Source organism: Calypte anna, chromosome 7 (assembly GCF_003957555.1).
Source record: "Calypte anna isolate BGI_N300 chromosome 7, bCalAnn1_v1.p, whole genome shotgun sequence".
Lineage (NCBI taxonomy): Eukaryota > Metazoa > Chordata > Aves > Apodiformes > Trochilidae > Calypte > Calypte anna.
In genome coordinates, this window is record NC_044253.1 from 23,316,627 (window position 1) to 23,343,016 (window position 26,390).

A 26,390-nucleotide genomic window follows, 5' to 3' on the forward strand; every position below is an offset into this window, starting at 1 on the left:
GTCTCACATTTCCCCAATGTCCACTCGGGTTTGGTGACCTGGGGGTGTTTTCCTTCCGAGGCAGCACTGGTGGCAAAGTCAGCAGAGGCATATTTGAACAGCAGCAGCAAGAAAAAAAAAAACCTTGCTGCTGCAGAATCGTTGCTTTAGTTCAGTTGGTGCTTGGCTGCCCTATCTAGAGCAAATAAACCTCTTGTTCATGAAATTCAGACCCCTCTTTTAAGTTTTCAGCCATTGGTATTGACCATTTGCTCCAAATAGCACACTTTATGCATTCGTAACACTCCAGGGGCTGTGCAGGAGGATGGACTGACAAGGAAGAGGTCAGTATGAACACGGTAAGCAGCCTCAAATGCAAGTTGCCTCACCTGCATTCACCTTACACAATGTCTTCAAAAACACAAATGTTACTGGTAGGTGTAAGGGGCAGGGTACAAACATTTATGGGGCAGGACCTGGTAGTGAAATAAGGCAACCAGGTGCCACTAATTGCCAGGTAGTGGATCTTCTTACCTGACTCCTTGGGTTTTCTGCTAATGGTAGTTTGCACCGGACTGGTTCCCTTTTTTCTGATTCATCTGAGCATGGGCTAGATCGAGGTCTGTGCCCGCATTCTCCACCAGATGTAGCAAGACGAACCTCTTCTAGGGCACGGTGCTTCAAGGTCCAACCAGGTGTTCCAGCAGAGACTCACAAACAGTGCTCTGAGCCTATAGCCCTCAGGGTTGACCAGCCTGGATCGGTGCTGTTGCTCCAAGAGCAACTGACCTCTCTGCTGGCTTGCTCAGGACTGAGCTGAGCCTGTGCTTCAAGCCTCACCTTTTATTGGCCCCCTAATCCTGCTCATGAGCAGTGGGGGCCCGCCCTAATCAGGCACAGGTGGGCTTAACACAAGCTCATGCCCACTCCCTGGTAATTAGTGGCACCTGGTTGCCTCATTTCACTACAGAACCTCACCTGAAAGTTTGTAGCAAGTGACACACAGTATGAGAAGCTCTGTTAAACTGTTGCTTTTCCTGTAAATAAAGCAAAGCCTAAGCAGCTGCTAGTCCCCACTTCAGGTACCAAAGACCACCTTCTGGTACTGGACCTTGGCCATTACATCTGCTGTTTAAGGAAGACCATGATTCCTGGTATTGCCTTGTCCTGCAACAAAATTACCTTCTCAGGGAATTAAAAGAGCATCTGAAGTTCCGTGCATACAGGGAAAACCAAAGCTATTAACCTACATAACAACAGGCTCCAAATTAGTTAATGCTAATCAGGTGATGGGGCTCATTAAGAGTGTATGATAGCAGCAGACATTCCATTTTGAGGATACTCAAGTCCATAAAAATTCTATAGTATGAAATTGGGATTATAATCTAAATACAAATAAATTGTTTTTTGTTTTCAGGCCCAGCCATTAGATTATATGCTTTCTGTTTGACATGCAACTCCAGCACAGTTGAACAGTTTGGGAAATGCAAACCTTAAAACTGAATTCACCAATAGCTGTCTCATTTTATTTAGCATCACTCTAACTTTGGGAATAATGAGGTAATGGAAGGTGGGCTTCATAATCTTATGTCCCTCTACAAGTACTTCCCTCCCACTGTGATTTTAAATGACCTTTCTGGGTCCTACTCTACCCCTTTCCAGTACTGCCAGTTCTTTTTTTTAAAAAAATGTAGTGTAAGGTCTTGAAAAAGGTGGCGTTTATTGTACTAAATGAAAGTTATGCATAATTATTGCAATAGACAAAATGTTCCTAGAATTATAAAGGCACATTTAATCTGAAATATTTTTTCTGCCACTGGCACTTAGAACCTTCATAAGGGAGATACGATATTTAATTATCAGATCAGTGTGTATTACACATTATGCATTTTCTGCATTCAAAAAATCCACAGTGATCAAGTATAATGAATCAATTTTGATAGTCAACAAAACGATGCTATTTCTTTGCCCTGTTTTTATTCTCTTCTAAATCATAAAATTTAAGCTCCACACCACTTTCCAAGTGATTGATTGCAGGTTCCAAAGAGTACAGTTGTTTGGCAGTCAGTATGCCTTCTTCCATAAGGTCCAGAGGAATGACAGTGACAAACATGGTCACTGGTTGGTGTCAGACACATACTGTATTTCTAGAACAATTACTCAATAGCGAACAGAATTGTAGTCGGAAAAATGCATAGTGCTGATGATGTCCTAATGACAGATTTTAAATGCTTTTGGAGGAAAGATGGTAAGTTTAAGTAGTGTTCAAGAGCAAAACAGAAATTATGTAAACTTAGCATAGACTTGAAACTTTGTTATACAACTTTTCCAAAAGGATGTTAAAATTATGCTAACTGAAGCATTAGTAATGCTGACAGTGCTGTGTGATACATCTCTGGTTAAAAGTTTATTTACAAACCAGTGAGGATTTCCCCTCCTTAGGAAAATAAATGTGTATATGAAGTAAAGAGTTTTTTAAAAAATTCAATAAACTGAAAGTCAAACACTATCAACTTTTATACTAAATTAAATTCATATATTAAATATAAAGCAAATATAAACGTAAGAAAAATGGGAAACAAACACTTGCACATTTATAAAAAGTATCAGAAGCCATACTCTGTCTTGCAAGAAATTATATTTAGAAGGTTAAAATCATTTATATATATATATATCAAATAAATCTAAGAATATAACGAGATAGGAACAGTATATAAATATGGTACTTGAAATATTTACACATATATGGAAACTAGTCAAAGTGGTGCTATAAGAAGGAAATGTCTGTTACAAAAGTGAGATTACAAATTTTGCATACATTACACTCTTAGTTTTAAACTTCCATCTTCCATAAGCTAATTATTAACTTCAAAATAATCATTGCATAGAATTACTTGAAAAATATTACCTAATTCTGCATTCCATCTCACAGTAAAACTATCAGGATAATGATACAAAAATAATAATTTGGAGAACAGTAGCCAGCTGTGCTGCCCTTCAAAGTTTAGTCTGACTTCTTGCTTTTGGGAACAAGAAAGACATTGCCATCTCTAGTTTGCTGCAGTGAATATTCACTAGGAGAGTAAGACTTCCCATCCTCATCACGTAGCATGCTGAAGACCTCAAGGTATAAGGTGGTTAGTTGCTTTTTAATTTGACGAAGGCTTTTGTCATGCTCTCCTTTTTCCTTAAGCAATTTCTCTTTCTCATCTTTTAGATTACTCAAGTCTTGCTTCAGTTCCACTATATTTTTCAGTTTTCTTTTACGGCAGTTCTGAGCAGCCACTTTGTTCTTGCCTCTCCTGCGTATATCTCGAATAAGCGTGAGCTGAGCTTCACTGAACTGCACCTTAGACATCATTTCATTGAAGTCATCGACGGGGAGATTGATGATTTTTTCAACAGGAAATGGGATCTGCAGAGCTTTTGCTCTTTGCTCATCTCTTGTGAGATGAGCTTCAAGGTGGCTTGAAGGTTTATCTTTTGTGAACAGAGCTTTGGGGTGGCCTGGACGGGCAGGGGTTTCCTTTTTTGGTGTGTTTGTACACTGCAAACTTGGCACTTGAGCACTTGGCCCCACTGAAGAAAACACTTCCTCCTGGAAATGCACTGAGTAGACACCTGCATTGCTCTGTTGCATGCTTCCAGAGGCACGATCTGTGTCTTCCATTTCTGAATCACTACAACCAAAAGTCTTATCTCCATGATACGATGATTCAACAGAGTGTTCAGGTGATGCTATGCTAGAGCTTGCATTCAATGAAATACCAGAATCAGAATCATTACATTCTGGTATGGTTCCTGAGTGGCTGCCATTAAAAGCTTTACAGAGTGAGAAATCAGAAAGATCAATAGGTTCACTTAGAATTTCTGCGAGTGATTGACTGATACTGTTTATCGTTGCTGTGTCACTGTTTGCCTTTGTATCAATAAAGGTGGTGTAGAAATCCTCACAGAAATCAGAGTTTGAAGGGGATGTGTCATTTAAAGAGTTCACACTCAGCTGGCTGGTGTCTTCTGGTGGCAAAATGCTGGAAAAGGGGCTCTCAATACTATCCAGGAAATCTGGACCACAGTTAACATCTTTTCTCATGATGGGTAATGAGCTGTAGTAATTATAGCTGTGGTGCATCTCTGTTGGCTTGGCTTCAGGGCTCGTGATGGTGCTCACCTCAGCCAGGTTATCATTTTCAATGTTAAGACACTACATGGAAAATGCAAGATAGAAGTTAAGCAACACATCCTCAATTCATAAAAGCTTTTTTCTATAACTCACAAGCATTAAGTATTTTAGAAATCAAAACTATTATTACAACATCATTACAACCCAGGATGACTGCAGCACGCTTTCACTAGGGAAAGGAAATCTAGGAAGACCAGATACCTAAGCAACAGCATGAAGAAACTTGTTCTGCACAAAGCTATTTAGAGTAAGACAGCAGAGCATCAAACTCTGAGCAAGATGCTGAAGAGAAACATTCCCAAACTATACGGAAACAGCACTGATCACTCCTGGTCTGCTGAAGTGTTAGTGGGGGGTCCTGGAGCCTCCAGGCCAGAACTTCTCACAAGTGTCCCTGCCAGGAATGGCACGAGCACAGTAAATGTAAAATTACTGAATGAGGCTTAATGAGCATTGCTAGGAAACAATTACTTTTAGCAGCCCTTAATTTCAGGTTACGTGATAGATTTCCTCAAAAAAACAAAATTCTTTCAGGATTTAATGAACAAAGCAGATGTTCATTGCAGAGAAATGTACTTCTTGGTAAAGTAAAAAGAGTACTAAGGTGAAGCCTTGCAAACATTAACCCACTCCACATACTTGCAGCTAAGCTGGCTAACAGCAGTGTGAGTGTTGAAGACTCTTATGCTGATTCATGGGCTGCAAGTCCAATGTTCTTTCCAACGGGGTGTCAGTTTCTCAAATGGAGCTGAACTAAGGAGCCCTGCTGTCTTCAAAGAATTAGGCATTTACCAATATGATTCTGTTTCTCTTAAGAAGGGATCACACACTGATTTAATTTGAGTTGAAGGCTCAAAGCTAAGGTTTTGAATATAAGAGCTTTTTTTAATTTTCTTCAAACATAATTCATAAAAGGCAATGCCATCAATTTAATAATCTTATTTCTTTCAGAAGATTATTCAGTTCAGGATTATTGCAACTGAGAGTTTTGGTTCGATTTCTTAATGTATTTCCAGCATCAGTGCTGCCTCTTCACAGCCAATTGCCTTGTTACTTATTGTGGGGCTCTTAAGACTGCCACAGCATTAAAGGTTAAGAAAATAGGAAAATTTTGAAAAATATTAAAAAACAAAGGGAAAAAGTAGGGAGGCAGGAAGAATACAATTCCTTTTTAAATACGATTTGGTTTTACAAGCATTCCACTGAGCATTCCTCTTTTGCATTTACAGCACAAAGTAGAGCAGCATCATGCTGAAATATGAGGATGTCTACATTAATATAAGTTTACTCATTTTTAAAGTCAAATCTAGATAGAAACATAAGGACGAGAGAAAAAAACTTCTACATCTCCTCCATAGTGTCAGAAGTTGTATGCAGAGGCAAACAATGACTTGCAAAACCTAGGGAAGTGGTGATTGGAAATATGGTGTTTTACTAAGGCCTTCCAATAAACTGATCTCCTTTCTCTTTAGTGCTTTTCAGTAAATTATTTTTAAAAAATATTAAAGCTCATATTGAGTTATAGATATCCTATAGGTCATATAGATATCCAACATGACAGTCACCTTCTGTGTTAAGATACTATTGTACTGCATTCCCCAATATACTATCCTCTTCCAAAGTATCATATATCAAAAATACAACATATTTTTTTTCAGGTGCGTATTGTACTAGAGCTTTACCTGTAACTCTGGAAGGGACAACAATTCTTCCCAAACTTGCTCTATGTTCTGCATATTCTCTGCATCAGTAAGTGGAACTAAAACAGGTGATTCAGGTGGCTGAGTCTGATCAGAGGAAATGAAGGGTGAGTTGCTATCAATCTGAGCAGGAACCAGTGACTGAAATGCAGCTGAAGAAGCCTGGAGTGTTTTAAAAAAATAAATTTATAAAAAGTACAAATACGTTAAAAAACAAAGCCAAATCTGAATTTTCCAAAGCAATAGTCTATTTTTTTGGTGTTCTAACATTTCTGCAAAACAAAGAGGCAGGTATTTCTTTAAAAAATAATTTCTTTGTAAATAATGGGATAATACAAAAATATTCCCATTAAAGGAGTTTTCAGATTAAGGAAAGAAACAGAAAAACAATAGAAACTGGCTGTTGGAGGGCTTATCTTTATCCATAGAATTGTTCTGGTTGGAAAAGACCTTGAAGATCATTTGAGTCCAATCATTAACAATCATTTTGGGTCAACACAGGGAAATAAAACAGCTCAAATGCAATGACTCCGAAGAGCTGCACCAAGTTCACCATAACAAACTAGCAAAGTCCACTGCTATTATTTACAATAACTGGGAGGGCTGCCTGCAGCTGTTGCTAAACATTGAATCCTGGCTCCAGGACAGTGAGCAGAAGGATCACAGGAATACCACTCTCCCCCCTCACACAGCCCAAGTTTAAGTGCAATTCACTGCTTTACTCCAGCCAGAGTCAGTTTAAGGACAAAAATCAAATCACATTACAAACTAATGTTATGGCAAAGACAAATCTTAGTAAGAGAACAGATGAGACCACTCCCATTAAAAACTACCTTGAAATTGAGCTGTATTGAGCATTTTACCTCATTATCATCTATAAATGGGAATGCTTCTGCCAAGAGCTGCATACAGTCATCAAAGGACAAGGCCTCTGCTTCTGGTTTTGAAGTCTCTGTGGTCTAAACAGGAAAGTTATGAAAAAATGTTACTGCATCTTTGAATAACTGAAGAATCTTTCATTCCAGCAGCAAATGCAAATTTGTTTTAGGTAACTGCTAACATTACACCTCCCCATGAATGGAAAAAGGCTTAAACACACTCAAAAACACATATTATAATTTACCTGTGAAAAACTGATTGATGGCTCAGTATTTTCTGCCTGAATGTGCTGAGCTGGCTGAACTGGAACAAATTCACCTGTCTCTTCGTCTAACTCCAGCTGAGCCAGCAGGGCTTTCTCCTGCTCTTTTTGGAGCTGCTCTTGTCTTTCCTTTTCAAGTTTCTTCTGTTTCTCGAGTTCATACTCCTTCTGTCGTTGACTAAAATCAAAAACCTCACGCCTTGCCCCAAGGTCTATATCTTGCCTCCAAAGGATGTCAATCAAGTTCATATCCTGTAATAGAAATTATTTTTTTAAACAAGTGTCCTTCACAGCCAAACTGGTTTAGAACAATAGCAAAGCTTTTAAATTCTCTATGAAACAGGTAGACTCAGGTAACTGAAGCTTATTCTCTTAATTCTACAAAATTATTTGAATAAAATATGCCTCTATATCACCTTTCTGAAGTGCATGAACTGATGGTTCAGTTGCTGTGGTCTGTACACGCCTCACAGAAACTAAGCAATTTGTTCCAGTTGATAAAGTAATACATAAAGTCGATAGAGGATAAACATATTCTTCTTTCCCAAGTTAGGTCACAGAAAACATGAAGCTATAGAATCAACTGTCACATCAAAGAAGTCATTTTTAAGAAAAAAAAAAAAAAAAAAAAAAAGGAAATTAAAACACTCAACCACTGAAGATTTTTAGTATGACCTTATAAAGCTGTAAAAAGCTGACTAAAAACATGATAGAGACTATCTGAAGTAACTGTACTAGCCACAATGCAAATTGTATTTCTAAATATTTATGTTCCATCCTGGTATTAAGTATTAATCTTAAAGATCAGCAGAACAGGGTGATAGAGTTGGAGGATAACCAGGTTTCCAAGTCATCCAGTGACATAACATCACTGTAGCCCTAAACACAATTATTAAGACTATTACTAAAAAACTGTCATTTAAAGTATAGACTATTTGATATTTTTAAGTGCAGTTGGTTTAGAGCAACTGAGCATAAACCTGAAGTCAGTAAGTGTCAAATATGGTTAATCAGTTGGCCTCTGGCTCATCACAGTCAATCATCAGACAGCTATCAATGACCTTAATTTACTGGAAATCAGCTACCCCTTAAGCCTGTAGTGTTAAAGTTTGCTGTTTAGAGAAAACCACACAGTTAATATTTGCTTGATCTGGCTACAATTTCTTTTAATTTACTGCATAAGGGTTTTTTGGGGGGAAGGGAAGCTTGTGTATTCTTTTGGTTCTCTTATTATTTAAATATTCAATATTTTTAAGGGATGTGAGGATTATTTTCTTCTGTGAAGAAAATCTAACACTCAAACCCCATCAATCTGGATGTTAGCTCATGCATTATTTTAATACTTGGTATTTCTAGCTGATTCCTGGGAGTTTGTTTCATGGCATGTTTCACTGTTCTTAAAACTACCCTTTTGCAGCAGCACACACACAGAAAAATGGGCATTCTCATCTCATCACACTACAAATAGTACAGCAAACACTACATTTAATTTAAACAGAACTTTACTGATTCAGTTAGCAGTTCCACACCCCAAGATACATTTATTTTGCCACCATATCAAATTAAAACACTCCCTTATCTCTAAAGGCTATTTTCAAACAGAAAAGCAAAGTAACACGAATGCCAACTCATGTTTCCCTTTCCATTGATCATTTCTGTACAACAGTTATGGCAACAAACATTAGGGCAAGTCCACATTTGAACAAACAGATTCAGTCTTCTCATTTCTTTTTTAAAAAATTTATATCATTAGCACTCATAACTATACATGGCAAAGACATCTTCTACTAGTTACTTTAAAAAGTACTCTTCTCTAAAATTGGGTAGTTGGATAAATACTCATGTGTAATACAATCCAGGTAATCCCAAATACAAGACCTATTTAATAATACCTTGCCAGGCATGACTGAATTCCACTTTAATGGACAGCAATGAGGAAGAGGAAATAATTACGGTGGCTGTCCAAGACAATGTTTGGTCTCTCCAGATTGGCAGGGTAAAATGAACTAATTAAGTTCTGCAGTAATTGGAGATACTGCAATATGGTATAGCTTCATTAAGGGCCAGTAGTTTACCAGCTGCTCACTGTGTCCTGCAGCAGATTCGAAACTGTTCTCTAGTCTCAGAGCATTTGCAATATGTTCTGGATAAAACTGTAGAATCTGGATTTTAGGGCTCACTTCTCAATTATTCATTTACACAGCACCATTAAAAATGTGACTTGAAAGATTGTGGATGTGTGTATAATGCACGAGGCTGTGAAATCGAGCTATTTTTCTTCCAGAGTTGCAACAGATTAGAGCACAACAGTAGCAGAACTGGTGCTCAGTTTCAGTTCAAATCACAAGGAAAAAAAAAGAAAAGGTACAGGAGGCATAACATGATTTCCCTAAGAAAAAACATATTGCCTTACTGCTAAAACTTAAGGCACAGCTATTAAATATGACTATTTTATAATATTATAGTAATGCTATTGGAAAATATAATAGTATTATTATATAGTATTATAACACTATAAATAATAATTGATAATTCATTATAAAAACAAGTAGCTTTGGGTGCTGCTTTATTTGTTGAATGAGAGACTTCCAAAGATACCAGCTGGCCAAAAAACCCCTGTAGCTGTATAGCACCAGCTTTGTGTGTGCATCTATCAGTTCAGCAAGCAGGATTGTTTTTATAATAAATATGCTTGCATGGTTTTCTGGATCTTGGGCTGTTGTTTGAGAAATATGATAGCATTGACTGGATCTTGTCACTATTTTTCAAGGGACAATATTTAACTCAGTATCTTTAGCAAAGAGCTGAGCTTTGCTAAGCAGTGCTGTGTTCTACCTTGGAGATGCTTTTAAGTAGCAACTTTTTGGTTCTACTTAGTTATATCTGTGGCACTTAAAACCAAAAGAGTGTTATTGTTTTTAATTACCACCATGTAATTGAAAAAGAGCCCTCCCATTTTCAACTTGAAAAGTTCTGTATAAATCCAACAGTATTTGCCTTACATTTAACTAACAGTTCAAGTAATTACTCCTCACATGAATGGAGTTGTTCTTCTGTTCAGTATGCTAATATGCAATTATAATGAAATAGCACACTGATTTAAATATTAACCTGCCTTTTAACATGTATCTATAATCTTAGCCAATGCTTTTAGTAATACCACCCTTTTCAAGAAAAACAAAAAACAACAACAAAAAAAACCCCCAAATTCTGGCATTAGCCCAAAGCCTCAGGTCAGTTAATGGAGTTGAATCAAAATCTCCAGCAAGAGGTGATAGCAAAGAACAAAAAAATTTAAAATTGCAGTCTAAAGCAAGTATTTTGCAATTTTACTCCTTCAGCTTCCCCACAGCTTTCCTCTTTACACTATTTCTGTCTTGTTGAACACTACCACATACATACACAGACAGGCACTCAATTTTAGTGCCCCTTCCCCTTCCACTGTGAAAGCTTCACAAAGGCAACTGTGTACTTGATGCTTGTAGTGTTCAAAGCTACCAAAAGGCGTTTTACTTCTTGCCCGTGCAACATCTACCCTCGGATTTTCAGATGTCTCAAGATGTGCTGGTCTCACACATTTGGTGGGATTAGCGCAGATTTCGCATCCAAACTGGAGCAGGAGACTGAGAGTCCTGTGAAAGATTCATCTGCCCCTCAGAGCCTCGCTAACCACTTCCTTTACCACCACACTATTTACTGGAAAGGCACCCTCAGTCCCTCATGTTACACAATCCACAAGTGCCTGTTTCTTCTTTCCTCCATTGTACAATTTCTTGAATTGCATCAGAGGAAACGATGGGTTTGGCAGCACTCAGAGGAGGTGCAGGAAGAGCCAGGCCTCCCCTGCAGGAATAAGGACCTGCACCAGGGAGGGATGGATTTCTTTCTCCATGCTTCCCCCTCGCCTCAACTCAGCTGAACACCAACACCTACTGTGAGTGGAAATACACCGAGATATTTAATGTGTGCACTGCCATTGCACAACATTTCTAACTTCTGCAAAAGTAATACGGTTTTAATATTTTTCCCAAGCAAACAGTGATTTGATTTTATTCATATTTTCTTCACATTTTTTTATACAAAGAACTCTCAGCAGTGAAGAACATGCTTTGCTTTCCCGTCATCCACATAAGCAGGAGTTGCCTTTTATTTACGGTTCTGATTTGGTTTTGTTCATTTAGTGATATACTCTTCCAACCACACTGACAGCTTAGTTTGGACATATAAAGGCACTTTTCATAAGATAAACATAAATGTTAAACAATTCACATCAAACCACCATCTGGGCCCCAGTGGAAATTTTCATGTTTTAGATTTACATATCAGCATTTGCCATCTGGGCTGAGTCTGTTATAGATTTTATGAGAAAATCTGACTACATTGTAGAGTTTGACAATTAACTCTTATTGCTTCTAAGCAAACATGTTTGCAGGAGGGTAAACAGTGGCAAGAAACCCTGTTTTTCATGTTACTTTCAAGGACTGACTTTTGTGCTTTCAACAAAATGCTACCCTTTTATTTCATCCCTGTTTGAGTTACCCAGCTCCTGGTTTTGTCTGGAATACAGCTAGCACTGGAATAGTGGAAACTTCCAGTGACTCAAGTGTCAGCAAAGAAGCAAACTCAGAAAGTGCTCTCAGAACTTTCAATCTGCTTTTAGCTGTTCCCCTGTTTCAGAGCATACCTGTGGGTTCCTTGCAGTTACTTCCTGAAGTCATGCCTTTTGCAACACAAACTGGGATAGCATTAGCAGTACCTCTCACCAGAAAATTATGTTTTACTTTCCCATGATCCATTATTCCAAGAGAAGATTTCCCATGCCAGCATGAATAAATGAAAGGGCAACGTAATCTACAGAGATTGCATCCAGCTGGGGATCTTAGATAGGAACCCTACAGGCAGCAGGAATACAGTTCTACAGCTTATTAACAGAAAGAAAACTTGCAAAGTAATCCCCAATTCCTATTTGCTTTCCAGAAAATGAAAGGAATTAACAAAAAGCACCTTAAATTTCTGTGGTATTAAAAAAAAGAAAAAAAGAAAAAAAAAAAACCCACCAAAAAAACAACAACAACAAACCAAAAAACCCCACATGTGGGAAGTGAAAATCAAGGACCCGAGATACTCCAGGGCAAGAATGAAAGCAGGTGTAAGAGAAGCATTCTATCAGTTCAGAAAGCATAGGCTGTATCAATAACAGCCAAAGATCTTGCCCTCATTATCCTCAGGGGAAACTGATTTTATTCAAGCAGGTTTTAAGGATGATTCAGAAATCTTTCAATGTTTTCAGATTATCTCTGAAATCACCAGCTCTGGTGGTTTTTTTCTAAATATTTTTCAAGGTAGCGTAGTTATTTAATTACAACTCATAATTACAGAAAAAAAATCCTGAACGCATTAGCCTCAAGCTTCAGAGAAAAGCAGAGAAAACAGATAAAGTTAGCCCAGCACCATAACATTTTAAAAAGAACTGAATTTCAAAAGCTGAGCCCTGATTTTCAATCCCTTACAAGTGGAAATTGAAAAACAAAAGTCAACTTAAGAACGTAGAAGGGACAGCCAGGCCACGCAAACATTGAATGAGCAGTGGCTCTTAGGAGAAGAAGGGAACAGAAGAAACTTCATGCTGGAGGCAGAGAGGTGTAGCAGCAATTTTAGATATCTGAATTTAGGATTTGGAAATGTGGCAGAACAGACATCTGCCAAACAAAGCCACATGACAGCGACCTGTGATTTGTGAGTGTACAAGGTCAAATAATTAATTGCCCTGTGGAGCTGCCTGCTGTCCCACACTGTTCACTCAGACTTTTCAGGTAATCTAAGAGGGAACAGGGTACTTTGATGGGTGTGAGGAGGTGTCTTTTTCTGTCTTTCATACTTGTGCCACTTAATGTTGGTGAGATTGGACTGAAGTAGCCTGCTTCTGTTACTTGATGCTTTTCCTGGTCCAAAGAGACTTTGGATGCCTGATATCTTGGTCTGCAAGCTCTTTATAAGCCCAGGAAGGCTAACTTACCTGAAAAAGGACTCTAAAAGGGTTTGAAAGTCCTAGCTGATGATGTAAGAGAACTTCCATTCCACACCTATATTAGCAAGTCTGTTGAAAAATTCTTTGTGAGACCATCTGTGTTGGGGCATTCTTCTGCCCCAGAGACACACAAGCTCAGTCCCTTAAACAGGTGTCTGTAGACAAATTCCATTTACTTACTGAAGAAAGAAATGTGTAGAATGCTTTGCCAGGACAGGAACAGAAGTCTTAATATCTCCAAGTGTTTAGGCTATTTTCTCCTAAAATACATACTGTACCTCTCACTATTCCAGCAGGGTCTCCTAATAAAGGAACAAATTGTCAGGATCTACTTTTCTAAATTAGATTAGTTGAAAAATTCCTTGGCTGGATTGTCAGCATTCTTAAGTTTAACTACAAGCCTTGTCTGGGCATTATTCTAAGACCAAGAAACACTCTGGCTGTCTGAAAGGACAATCTTTCCCTGAAATGCTGGACACTACCCACCCACCCTCCCAACCCTCATTCCAGAAATAACTCCTGAGAGGAGGATAATGTATGTATTTCACCTGAAGCATCATCCTCCAGGAATGGTATCAACAAAGGCTATGATTAAAATGTGTACTGCTTCCAACATGATAGTTTTCCTATACAATTCATGTGGCAAGCAAGCTTTCCAAACTGCCAGGGAAAACATGTGCCTCATATATGCTCCAGTAACAGTGAAAAGACAGGTTTCTTTAAGCCTAAGCAATGTAAAATGGGAGAGAAAAAAGAATGGCCTTTGAAGGCTGTTTATGGTCGTTAATATACCAACTTCATTCCAACTCCAAAAGCTGCAAAATCCTAATGCTATCAGTAGACCAAGACCACAACATGTAAAGAAAAACACCCTCATCACAAAGACAAGGAAGGACATAAAGAGCTGTTTGCTTCTTCACACAGACAAGTTTTCCCTTTGTCTGCAAAATCAATTCTCACCTCCATGCCACTCCTTGAAACACTGCTTGTGTGGGAGAGTCTCACAGCACTCCCTTCCAGCCAGGGGCACAGCACCAGAAGCAACATTTTCATTTCTGGCCCATTCATCTCATGAATCAGAAATATATACATATATCCTTTTCCCCCCACATATCTGGGCTGCCTTGAGGTGACTGTTTTTGTTACACCAGACCAGAGGATTCTTGCTTACTGCTGCAGATCATTTTGCAGAAGACTGTTTTGGGCTTTACCTCAGCCACTCCAGAACTAGCCTTGCTTTTCTAAGTTGTTTAACCATTATGTATTCTATAAGGTAGCCTGTGATGTCAAGGAGCTGAACAAGTCTTAACCCTGATATCGGTACTTATTTTCTTTGCACAATATCTGATTTTTCAAAAGTTGTTCTTTAGTATTTATGGACAAATCTGTCATACATAGTATTTGATTTAAATTCCCCTATTTCTGTCTTAGCCTAAAAGAAAAGACAAAGTGAGGTCTGAGGGAGCTGATGACAATTAACTTTTCTTGAAAAAAATTTAATATGCCCATATTTACATGGACTCTAAGCAAAAGGCAAAAATGGCCATGGGTATCATCCTGCTTCTTTACACTTGGTCCTAAATCTTGACATCCCAGAGTGCTTTCTGAAACAAACAGTATCTAAAGCAATGAAACTTCTTTTCTGTTACATGGGTCTCTTCTTCCCTTTTAGGTCGTAATTATATTGTGGTAATCTCAGTTTCACTTTTCCACTGTCTATTTGGTTGGTCCAAAAGTGTTGTGGTCCTTGTACTCACACTGTTGTGGTGGTGTACCAAAATTCTGAATCGCTCCTAGAGCTTAAGAGAATGACTTTACTTGCTGCTTCTTTATTCTGTCTTGCATCAGCAACATTACAAGATGATTACATCAATAAATACACAATGTTAATATGTATTCAAGTTACATTCTCTTACACAAGCTGCATAATGCAACTGGGAGGCTGGCAAAAATATGAGATTGTTTTATAAAAGAGTGGTAGTTAGGCTATTTGTTTTTACATGCTTGATACAACAAAACTCTGCTGTGCTGCATCAGCAAGCTGACTTCCTAGCTGTTGTCACCATGTACCTAACCAGGTAGCTCCATTCTGAAAGGTATTCAAATAGCAGCCACCTCAGACAGATTTACCTCATTTCAGGACAAGCTGATCTTAACAGCTGTTTGCATTTGGGTCATTTTCCTCCCAAGTCAAAACTGCACCATAAAAAAACCCCTCTAGCATTTATTAAATTGTCATTGTACAACAACAGCAAAATCCTTACCCTAAAGATAAAGAAATAATACAAAAGTATACAGCATCTGGAAACACTACTGACCTTTTGAGCATAGGAATACAAAGCCTTTGTATCCCAATTCATAATCTATATTGAACCTACTGTACTTGGAAAACAGTTACCCAGTAAAAGATTATATTCAAGCTGTCCTGCTGTACCCACCAGACATGTCCTGTGTGTGGACACTGCCACAGGCTACTCGCTACCTTATCTGCAAGAGGATTTGTTTATAATAATGGCTCAGTCATCTGGGAAACACAATCCAGTCAAATCATGGCATGCTCTTATGTCTAATGAAACAAAGCAGGAAGCAAGAAATGATAAACTCAGAAACAGAGCCTAACAAAACTGCAAATAACATTTATTATGTTGCACTGACCTTATGTTATAACCCATTAGCCACTATTTTGATTTAATCAGGATTACACACTTTTTGCAACAGTGAGTTTCAAAACCAAACATGAAAACAGAGTGCTTGTTCCAGACAAAATATTCTCCAGGATTATTTACATTCTTTCTTGTACTATGTACTTTCGCTGCACTGACATCTTCTGAAGGCCCTCTTTTTAGCTGGCATTTTGCTGTTGGCTGGACACCTCAGGGAGACAGACACCAGACGGGTTGTTACAGCTGCATGTTATCCTGGATGTGGAAACAGCATATTCTACTATTACAAGAGCCATGTCTGACCAAGTTCCACTTCACTGACCTCACAAGAAACTTTGCTGTTGCTGCTTGTAGGCCAAACTATAATTGCAAGCTACAGGATATCTGTGTGGATCAGAAAGCAATGAGTTTCACAAACTGTACTGCCAGCACACATCCAACTGACCTCCTCTGGTAGCACAAAAGGCTGCATGAAGGAAATTCTTCCACACTTCCAAGATGAGCTGAGGAGGAAGGAGGCTTCTAAACTTGGAGCACTTGCCACACAAACCCCACATCAGCCTGGAAGTACTGCAGTACCACTACAGTCTGTGGGGCACAGCTGTTAAATACCCTCTGGATCAGACTTGTAATTAATGTACACTTTTCACATAGACCACTTATATAGATAATGCTGACAATTCAGTGCCAATGAACAGTGTTGAATACATAAGCATGCTCTTTTTTTTTTTTTTTGAGTGTTCACCTTCATATGCACTTGGAAATTTTATTTTCTGCCAGGGGGAAAAAAACCCCACAACAGAAAAAAGGCAAACAATGCATTGCTGCTCACCTCTTCACCCCTGGGCAGTTCAGGAATGGAACTGATTTGAGGAAGGAAGGCCCAGTGTAGCAAATTTTTATTGTTGGTGACACTATCTTTTGAAACAAGTAATTAATGATTAACCAGTTTATTTGACACCATGCACAGCTTTCATTAGTGACATACTACAGAAAAGCTTCAGTAAATAACAGTATCATTCAACTATGCACTGATGGCCAAAAATACTCTCCCTAAATTTATATGAAATATCGTTATTTAATTTGGATGAAAGGAGTTAATATAGCTTTTTCTTTTCCTCCAGCTGCACCAAGATACATGATGAGAGTTGTTTTACCACAGATTGAAGGAAGCATTTTACTCATTTTCTCAAGCACTTTTAACACAGCAAAAAAGCAACCCTCTAAAAGCCATCAACCCCCACAAAGGTTTCAAGAAGCTCTACCACTTAGAGGTCTTGTAAAGTTAAAGAAGTAAAATAGAAATGCCCAAGAAAGGCCAACATGTCTGACATCCACATGTCAATTTATTTGGCTTGTATGCAATGACAGCTGTTTAAAAACAAAACAAGAAACAAACAAACAAAGAAACCACTGAGGAATTGAACAACACAAAGTACAAAACTAAAGCTTCGTTTCTCTGTGGTGCATTCAACCCTCACTTTTAAAGTTCTGCGTAGAACTCAATTTATAAATTCTGAAAGCAAAATTAGCTAATTCATCTTCCAAGGAATGAACCAGAGTAGGTATATGGTTTTATACTTACTATAAAATTACATAAAAGCACTAATTTTCATTATTCTCAAAAAAACAACAAAACTCCCAAAACCTAACTGGTTACTGAACAGCGTTCATCCCACAAGAACCTCCACCACTCATCACTTTCCCTGGGTACCCAGGAGGCTCACAGCCTGTATAGCTGATTATCACGGGGATGCCTCTTGAAGCCTTATGATTAAACGGGTAGATGTATCTTAAAAAACAAGTTAGAGGCCAATCCCTGATGTGTACCCCCTTACAGAGTCTAACAGCATCTGCAATAGCCAAAATGAGAGCTTTTGCCACAAAAAATAAACATGTCAATATACTTCTTTCATCCAGAAGCAGCGAATATACCCCATGAAAGTTAATATAGTTAACAAACATTAAATATTGGGACAGGGAGGCTATCCAGGTTGCAAGCATATGATAGTACCCTGTATTTAGCAACTGTTTCTAAAATCAGCATTTACAGCCGATTTTTCAAGTAGATGAAATTGCAGAAGATTTGACTGCTTTCCAGATGTAATTAGAATAAATTTGTTGAGGAAAAAGGTTAGGAAGATGACTTGTAAAGTAACAATATATGGAATGCAAAGAAAATATTAGGTTTGGATCTGAAACAGTTTTCTGCCTTTGACTAAAACACTTCATTTGCTTTACACCTTGGTAAATACTTAAGAAAAATCCAATTATAGCAAATTATCACTAAAAATTGCATGATGCTACATTCCCTCTAAAGCACAGTTAATTCAGACAATGTGAGACAGAAATCTTGTTAGGATAAATCACTTTTCAGTCAGATATGAAATGTTAATTCTGTCATTACCACTTGCATTTTATAAGACCCTGTTCACTATCTCTGCCACATACACATACAATTTATCAAAAGCTCTTATCCCAAGCTTCATTTTGAATTTAAAATAATTCCATGGTTTTGACCTTTTTTCAGAATAATTTAAAGCACTCATTATTTAAGTGGCTTCCATTCTTCATTTTGTCAGCTAAAAGAAACTTAGAGAGATGAGAGATGCCTAGAGCTATTCACATTGGTTATCAGCTGAACAAGGATTCCATAGAGTGGTAGGTGCAAACTGGAGTGGCAGACGATAAAGGATCACAAATCAAGCTGGAAAACATTCCATGGAACTACAACATTCCACTGATTCAAAATAATTTACACTAGTTGAAGAAATGACGTTATAATATTCTAGTTCAAATATTAAAACTAAATTAGGAAGCACAGTATCAGGAGTCACTGTGCTGGAACTCTGTTACAACATACACCGCTATGAAGCATCTAAACATGATGTGCCATTTCCATAGCCTAAGAATTCAATTTAAATAATTTGAAAGACTTGCTGTCAGAAGTTAGATTTAGCTTCAAATATACGTTCTGTTTTATCATGTTATGCTGTTTCAATAGTACTGTCGCTACCAAAGTACTCCCATTTTCATCTGTAGGTATCTTTAATGCCTGCTTGTTTGCAAAGTCTACTCATGTTTGTCTGATTTATTTTACAAATATCAGTGGGACAATCTCCCAGAAATTCCTTAGCTGACACAGATCTGCTCAAGACCCATCTGTAGAAGAAAAGGAAGTGTGAATATAATTCAATGTTATAAAACAGAAAATATGCCCATGCATCTTGTGTCAAATAATTCACAGAAGATTGCACCAGAGTCTACAGTACACTTCTTCCAAGGACACTTAATGACTGTATTATCTGCACCGGTGCACACGTATCAGTCACTACTTCTGCGGTGCCAGTGAAGACAAGAATTTGTGTAACAAGCTGGGCACAGAATGCTCCCACTGATAAGTCTCAGATGACCTCTGCCACTGAAGTCTCTACACCAACTCTCAGAGCTGCCCACCCATCTCTGCCATCATTTGTGCCTATCATTTTATTACCCAGATGACTGCAGAACATGTCACCTAGTCACATTTAACCTAACTGCAAATACCAGGTTTTTTCATATTGGAACTGGAAATTCCCTGTTTTAGGAGAAAATTCAGCCTTTTTACCCAACAGCACGTAACTCAAGCAAACAGTAGCTGAAGATAGAAAGAAGAAATTACTGAGTTTCCAGGCCCAGGCAGTACAAAACATAAATGCCAGCTGTGGAGCAGAAAAAGACTGACCATCTTCCATGGGAAAAGGCAGCATTCAGGCTGGCTTACTTGCATCCACCACATGTTGCCTGGGAATTCTGCATGGGGATCTCCCAAGCAGCACAAGATCTGTTCCAATCTAATTATAGCAATGAGTAAGGAAGTATTAATTTTATCACAAGGGTTCAAATAAGCACACACCACCCCACTCCCCCACCCCCCAATCTTTCTATCATAGCTCTTTATGGCTAAATGGTGGTGGTGACCTGAGCAGGAAGCAAATCTAAATCATAGCAGCTTTTCACAGGAATGTCACTGCTTCAACATTTAGTGGGCATTGATTTCAAACACAACAAATAGGCACACCCTTAATCGTAAAACAAACCTCTTCTTGAAGGCAGGCTATCAACCAAGCTCCTTCTGAGACAATTTCTCAGTTATGTAAAGTTTGTTTTGCAAGCAATGTCCAGGAGTGGGGATTTTTTAATTCTTAAAAGAAACAGCATGTAAAACCAAGAGAGCAAACAGCAATAAAACTTTGAAACTGTAAGACAGAGGTGGAGGCAAGGAGGGTTGTTATCTTTATGTTTCACAGCCATACATAAGATACTTCCTTAAAAGGTTCGATACAGATTGTTTGAAACTGGTCTTACATAACTTGTTGCTGCAACATCAGACTTGAAGGAACTTAATTTTCCTCTTCTCTTTTTAACTTACATTGTCTCACAATACTGAGAAGTTGGACTCAAAATCTTAAGACTCCACAACACAAGTAAAAGGTTGGGTGATCTCAAATCCCTCAGTACTGCAATAGCATCAAAAGACACTTCTTGAAATGGTTTAATTTAACTGTAAAGACAGGTAACACAATAGCCATTTATAGAATCTTCAAAATAACTCAATTAAAAATAAACACTTTTCCTTCTTCCCAGTATGAAAACTGCATCTAATCAGGCCAAAATCAGAAGCCTACACTGAAAATGAAAAACAAAATTAAAAACTTCAACACCATCAGTTGTATGCAAATTGCACTCATTTAAGTATTATTTGTAAGCTATAGCCATTCTACTACAGTCTTGACAAGCAGTACTCATGCTAGGGCTGAGGTGCAGTCATCCTCTACTAGTGAAACGATGCTAACTTAACCAAGTTATTAATGCTCTCATTAACTCCCATTAGCTTTCCATCATCTCCATGACCAACATATCAAAACACCTGAATTAGTTCTTTTAAAGTCAGTAGTAAGTGGAAATTAAGAGCCAAAGAGAAAGTCAATCTGTCATCATTAGAGAACAACATTAAAGAAAACTGAACAAGTATTCTTACCAACAATTCAAAGTAGCTAAAGGCAGAAAACAGAAGATGCTTCATTAGATGAAGACAAATCCTCTTCTTCAAAGCAATCAAATAATTAAAAAAAGTTATCTTTACTTGATGTCATTATAAGCTGCTTGGCTTTCCAGAGTAATATTTAATTTCAATTGGCAAATCAATATTTAATTTGTATACATGGTTCTGAGACACTTCTGACATATTTGAAGCGGACACTGCTGTGCTAGGCACGTCAGGGTAAAACTAATATTAAAACAAGATACTCACTGGGGAATGTATTTTTTCATTTCCTTATTTGAAAAGGTAGTAAAGTAAAATTAGTAAATATATATTTTAAAATCACTGAAACAAAGAAAACCTGAGATAGAGCAGTCCCTGTGCTCATTTCATGTGAAATACTGTTCTTACATTTTAAAAAAAGTTAAATGCTATCCCATCAATTAAGTTCTTGCTACTGACAATTAATATGTGACTATCACTAGCTTTACTTTTCCTGTACAGAAAGCAGTTACTGGGTAGAAAAGATAAAAGTACACAATACCTATCTTTACTTGAAATGTATTTGCTGGTATATGTTTCAGATAAGCCTTTCATGGTTTAAAGCAGTTCTATACATGACAGAACTGTTGCTGGCCTTAGCTCTTACTGTCTCGTTAAGCTGTTTACCTTAATAAAACAAATATGCCATAAAAGTATTACTATTGAGCAATCCTGAGCAGGATTTCAGTTCACTGTATATCAGTCATCTTTGGATAACACGAATTCAGAGTAATGACTTGAAAACTCCTCCTACTTGACTCTTCAGTGGTCAGTGTAGAAAGACCTGCACAGGTAGCAGATGAAGTGTTCTCAAAACCAGTTAAACTGGATTATTACTGAAAAATAACTAATCTGGATAACATACTGTGTTCTTTTCCCTTCACCTAAAATTGTATTCTGTGGCACAAAGTCCACCTTTGGTGTAATACACTATCAGAAAACCGAACAGACTTCAGACCCTTTCAAGTTCTCTAGGAATGTTATATTAAAAAACTAGCTTACTGAGGGCTGGAGTAAGATGGAAGCCAAAATAAACTTTAACTAGGTGATTAACCTGGAGACTTTGGAGGACTTTTTGCTGGCTGAAATTCAAGCACAGCAGCACAGGATTAATATTTAATTCATACAAACCAGTTACTGCCTGGACTTGTACTGCACTAGCCTGCCTTAGCCAACAGTCACAGCAAATACACCACACTTTGACTAATTTGCCTAACTTTAGTGAAAGGTTTTGTCACTTTAAGGCTTATCTTTACAGTTTCAAACAGACAAATAAAGGAAAGAAGCAGCATTCTAGATGCAAAAATCATGGGCACATTTGGCATAATTTGTTGTGAGCATCTGACCTTTCTCTATTCTCTCCTCCCCTAAGCTCACCCTCTTCTGGGCCTGCAAATGACTCTTTCATGCTCCTTTAAAAATCTAATGCATTCAAAAAATTTTTAACAACAGCCTCTGACAGGTCTTACTGATTTGGAGTTCAGTGGTTCTAATGAAGTTTTATTACACAGGGAAAAATACATGAAAAAATATTTTAAATTTATTTTATTGAGCAAGTAATGGAATGATTATTTCACTTAGCTCCTTCCACTTCTGGTGTTCCTTGCCATCATCTCCTCACAAAGCCCAGGATATTCTACAAAGGTATCCAAGATTTCTTTAACAAAAAGTACATGCAATGTGCTCCTGGTACATTCAATTCAGTCAGGATCACAAAAGTAGCAATACCTATCAGACATTTTTCTGCTTTGCAAATTTAAGATACTGAACTCTAAAAAACAGATATAAAAAGAAATAGAAAGCATGACACTATATATAATAATCAGACACATTTTTAACAATATCCTGATCCTTCAGGAGCATACATATGCTGAACAAGAATGCAGCAGGATTAATGGTATAGCAATAATTTCTATTTTTTCAAATTAAAAAGAAAAAAGAGACAGAACCAAAATTTAGTCTTGTGTCCATGAAGTCATGTGTCCATCTGTACAAAAACCTTCCTAACCTCCTGCACAATGCTATAAAAACTTGTGAAGTACTGTAAAGCACACAAGATAACCCTGCTTCCCTCTGTTTACACTGTGTTCTTTTTTTGTTTCGGAGCGGTCCCTTTCAAATGTTTCCCAGTTTCCAAAGCCAAACTCTTCTCCAACTTGAGTCCTAACCACAAGCTTCTCCAAGTCAGATTTTCAGAAGCAATTAACTTCTTGCACGTCCATCAATTTCCGATATAATTGTAAATTCTTGGCACATTTTAAAGACAAACTACAGACCATGTTCATCTGATGGGTATTTACTACAACACAATTATATCCAATTAGCTCTTTTCTGGAAGGGGCTGACACACTCAGTTCCCATCAGTCTACATGCATTTCAGCTAAACATAATACATTACAGTACATCAACCACTGGCTTAACTGGAAGATATCCCTTAATGAGTTTTGAAGGAAATAAAGCTCTAAGAGTGTAACTTAAGATCACAGTGAGCACTGAAAAACCAAGAGGGTTAAAATAAATGTTTTTACTGAAGGCAGAGCTTATGATACTCTCCCATATACTTCCTCCAAACTTGTCCATAACTTTAGCAGAGAACTTTATATCCAGAAACGTGGATGTTTTCTTATATTGAAATTTATCCACATATATAAATGGACATTTCTACAGATATCTTGATCAGATACTCTTTTTCAACAGGACTATTAAACCTAATTACCAAGAAATAAAAACATACAGGAACAAAAAAAAACCCAAACAACCCAAGCAATCAACTCAAAAACCTAAGACTTGTTGCCAGGCCTGAGTGATGTGCTTGTTTGCCTGCAGAATCTACCTCCTGTGGAAGTGACAGGCCACTAGGGAATAAAAATAAACTCATTACTTTGACAGTGTAATGCAGTATGACATACAGAAAGTCTGTGTAATTCCTCATTAAACTCCTTTAGACTGAAGAGATCACGTTTACTGAGCAATTCTCTAGGTAGAAAAAAAATCTTAAGATACACTTACACAGGCACTATCTATTATGCACACTTACACACTATTATTTGCTCATTTTGCACTGCCAGTTGTTACAGTTGGTCTCACTTCAGACCAAGTGCAACCCAAAGCTTCATTCTTTTTCTTGAAAAGCAAATTCTTTTTGTTCTCTTCTTGTTGTGAGACACAAAATTTAATAACTGATGAGCCTGTTGAGGTTTTTTTTACAAGGTTACAAGCAACCATTTTAATAACTTCAAACTGACTGAAGAGAACTATTTTGAGAATAACACACTTTTGCATGAAACATCTTGATGCTTGTTCCATTGCATTCTTCCACATTTGATGTTTCAATGCCTGTGTTGTGTCTAACAGGCAACATCTCTGCATACAGAGGTGCACCCTATTTCTAGGCAGAGAGATACAACAGAGGAGTACTTCTTCAATTAATACTGCAAGCAATGGCACTGCTAAACTCTCACAAAAGTACGTAGTGGTGATTTTATATTCTGGTCAAGGAACTAGATCAATCCCAGTCCTTCACATTCACCTTTACTGCTGTGATAACTGCCACCAGACACATGACTAAGGGCTTGTACTGTATTTGCACAAGTGCACACCCTTCCCATGCTGGCTTGCAAAATCTGAGGGGCTAAACAAAGAACATGGCCCCTGTCTCCCATTTTGAGTGACATTTTATGGGAAAGGGTATTTAAAGTTCCATTTAATAAATACATTTAAAACTAAGTATCAAAGATGGTAATCATTCATGATCTAAAAAAACACAGTGCCTTTTCAAGCTAGGTCTGAAAGAGAAGAAACCAGCAGCTGTTGAGCTTAGATAGGAGAACTGCAACAGGTGGCCTGGTAGAAAGGGTTTGACCAAGCAGGCAAACAAGTAACAAAAGCAAGGTTTGCTGGAAGAGAACTCACAGTTGATTGGGCAGGAAGGTGCAAAAGCAGGTACAACGGAATCTGTCTGTCAAGGTTCTCTCAGAAATGAGAGCATAAATACCACAGGTGGGTACTACAGGCAAAGAGAAATTCACAGGGTGTTTACATAGCACAGGCCCAAGAGCCTGCAGTATTTTCCAAGAAACCATGGAGGGAAACTAGGGGTTATGGACGTCCTACCTGGGGTTGAAAAGGCAAAGCCATGAGTGGTCTAAGAGAGAAAAGCAATAGCATTCAATGAACGAAAAAGGTGCATCCAGCACTGCTAAAACTGCATGAAGTATGCAATTATACATCCACAAGGATGGCCAGAAAATGCTAAAAATGCCTGTGTTGCACAGCACACATTCTACCAACATACAGTGGAAGAGCCTCAAAACTAAAATCTTAAATTTGTACAAATAAAAGAATATAAAAACATCCCAAAATTAAGTCATAAGTACTACTTCTTTACACTTAATAAGATTATTTTTTTCATTTCAATTTCCAAGACAAACATGTAACTATTATATAAATCTAAAATGCAGTTCAATTATGCTGTCGGTTATATACTCTACTCTTGTGCAACTAGTTTGCAACCCGAAAGTACTGAACTTCTCCAGGCTCACAGAGAAGAGGTTTCTTAGCATGAGAGTACAAAACACAGACACATCCAAATGCCCCTAAGCATCCAAGAGGTTTGTCTTCGGAGGACAGCACCAAGGCATAACCTCCTCCTGTGTCCCAGAGCAGCTCAAGCTTCTCGAGAGGCGCTTCCTGCGGGCGAAGGTGCGAGGGGAGCACTCCGGTCACAGCCCAGAGGCCGAGGCCTGGACCACCCTGGTTCAGGCTCCTCAGGCTGGGTGTGAGAGGCTGAACTCACCCAAAAGCGGCCCCGGGGCAGTGCATGATTGTGCAACAGCTGCTGCCGGCCGGCCTCGGGACGCACGGGGCCAGGGCCAGGGCCCCGCCGAGGCAACTGCGCTACAACAGAAGGAAACCTGAGATAACTCAGTAACTCACCCGAGCGAGGAGCGAGAGGTGCACGGGGACGCTGCGGGAAGCCCCTCCAGCGGCGGGCGCCTCCCCAGCCGCTCCCTCAGGGGCTGGGGCCGGCCCTACCGCCCTCCCCGGCTAATCCGAGCTCCTGCCCCCGCCCGAGGCAACGGGCAGCTGCAACGGAGGCAGCTCCGGGGGGGCCTTACTGACCTTTCCGCGACCAGCGCGGACTGGAAGAGACCACACCCGACCCGACCCGACCCGACCTGACCCGTCCCCCCCACCCCCCCGAAAGAGCGGGCCCAGAGGGCGTGGGGGGCAGAATGCTGCGGAGGGGGGGAAGCTGCGGGGTCCCCGGTCCCACCCCGCCCCCACCGTGACTCAGCGTCTTCTCAGGGGCGGGGCGGCGCCACGTGCTCCGCCGGCCTCGTGACCGCCCGCCCCGCCCCGCCCCTCGCCCGGACGCCCGGGCCGGGCCCCGCGAGGAGATGCGGGGAGATGCGGGGGGTGCTCCCGGCAAACCGGCGGCCGCGCTCTCACCTGGGCGGCGGGGGGCAGCTCGATCTCCATGACGGGAGGCCAGGTAGCGCGGGGAGGCCGGTACTGCGCGGTGGCCACTGGCCCGGTACCGCCTGCCCGCTCGTTCCAGTGCTCTTGGGAGGCGGAGGCGGCCCGGCCCGGGCCGGACCAGCGGCCGCCCCCGCGCTCCGCCCCGCCGCC

At 39.2% G+C, this 26,390-nt stretch overlaps 1 protein-coding gene across 3 annotated transcripts; it reads right to left on the minus strand.

Annotated features, from left to right (window-relative positions):
- Positions 1–1,687: 1,687 nt before the first annotated feature.
- Positions 1,688–26,359, minus strand: NFE2L2 (nuclear factor, erythroid 2 like 2). 3 transcript variants are annotated; one of them, XM_030454043.1, is made up of 5 exons: positions 26,211–26,359; positions 6,986–7,255; positions 6,726–6,821; positions 5,845–6,024; positions 1,688–4,183 (listed from the first exon to the last, which is right to left on the minus strand). In XM_030454043.1, the coding sequence occupies exons 1-5, from the start codon at positions 26,238–26,240 to the stop codon at positions 2,984–2,986; spliced, it is 1,776 nt and encodes a 591-aa protein (XP_030309903.1). In that variant the 5' UTR covers positions 26,241–26,359; the 3' UTR covers positions 1,688–2,983. The 3 variants fall into 3 exon arrangements, with proteins under 3 accessions (XP_030309903.1, XP_030309904.1, XP_030309905.1); XM_030454044.1 differs by lacking the exon at positions 26,211–26,359 and adding an exon at positions 25,695–25,993; XM_030454045.1 differs by lacking the exon at positions 26,211–26,359 and adding an exon at positions 25,555–25,649.
- Between the last annotated feature and the right edge of the window lie 31 nt (positions 26,360–26,390).

Bases quoted from the DNA above. Each gene is read 5' to 3' on its own strand.
- NFE2L2 (XM_030454043.1), bottom strand. From the start codon at position 26,240: ATGGAGATCGAGCTGCCCCCCGCCGCCCAG. The intron at 7,256-26,210 runs GTGAGAGCGCGG...TTTCTATTACAG, and splicing joins AGCTGCCCCCCGCCGCCCAG to GATATGAACTTGATTGACAT. The intron at 6,025-6,725 runs GTAAAATGCTCA...AAAACACTCCAG, and splicing joins CATTTATAGATGATAATGAG to GCTTCTTCAGCTGCATTTCA.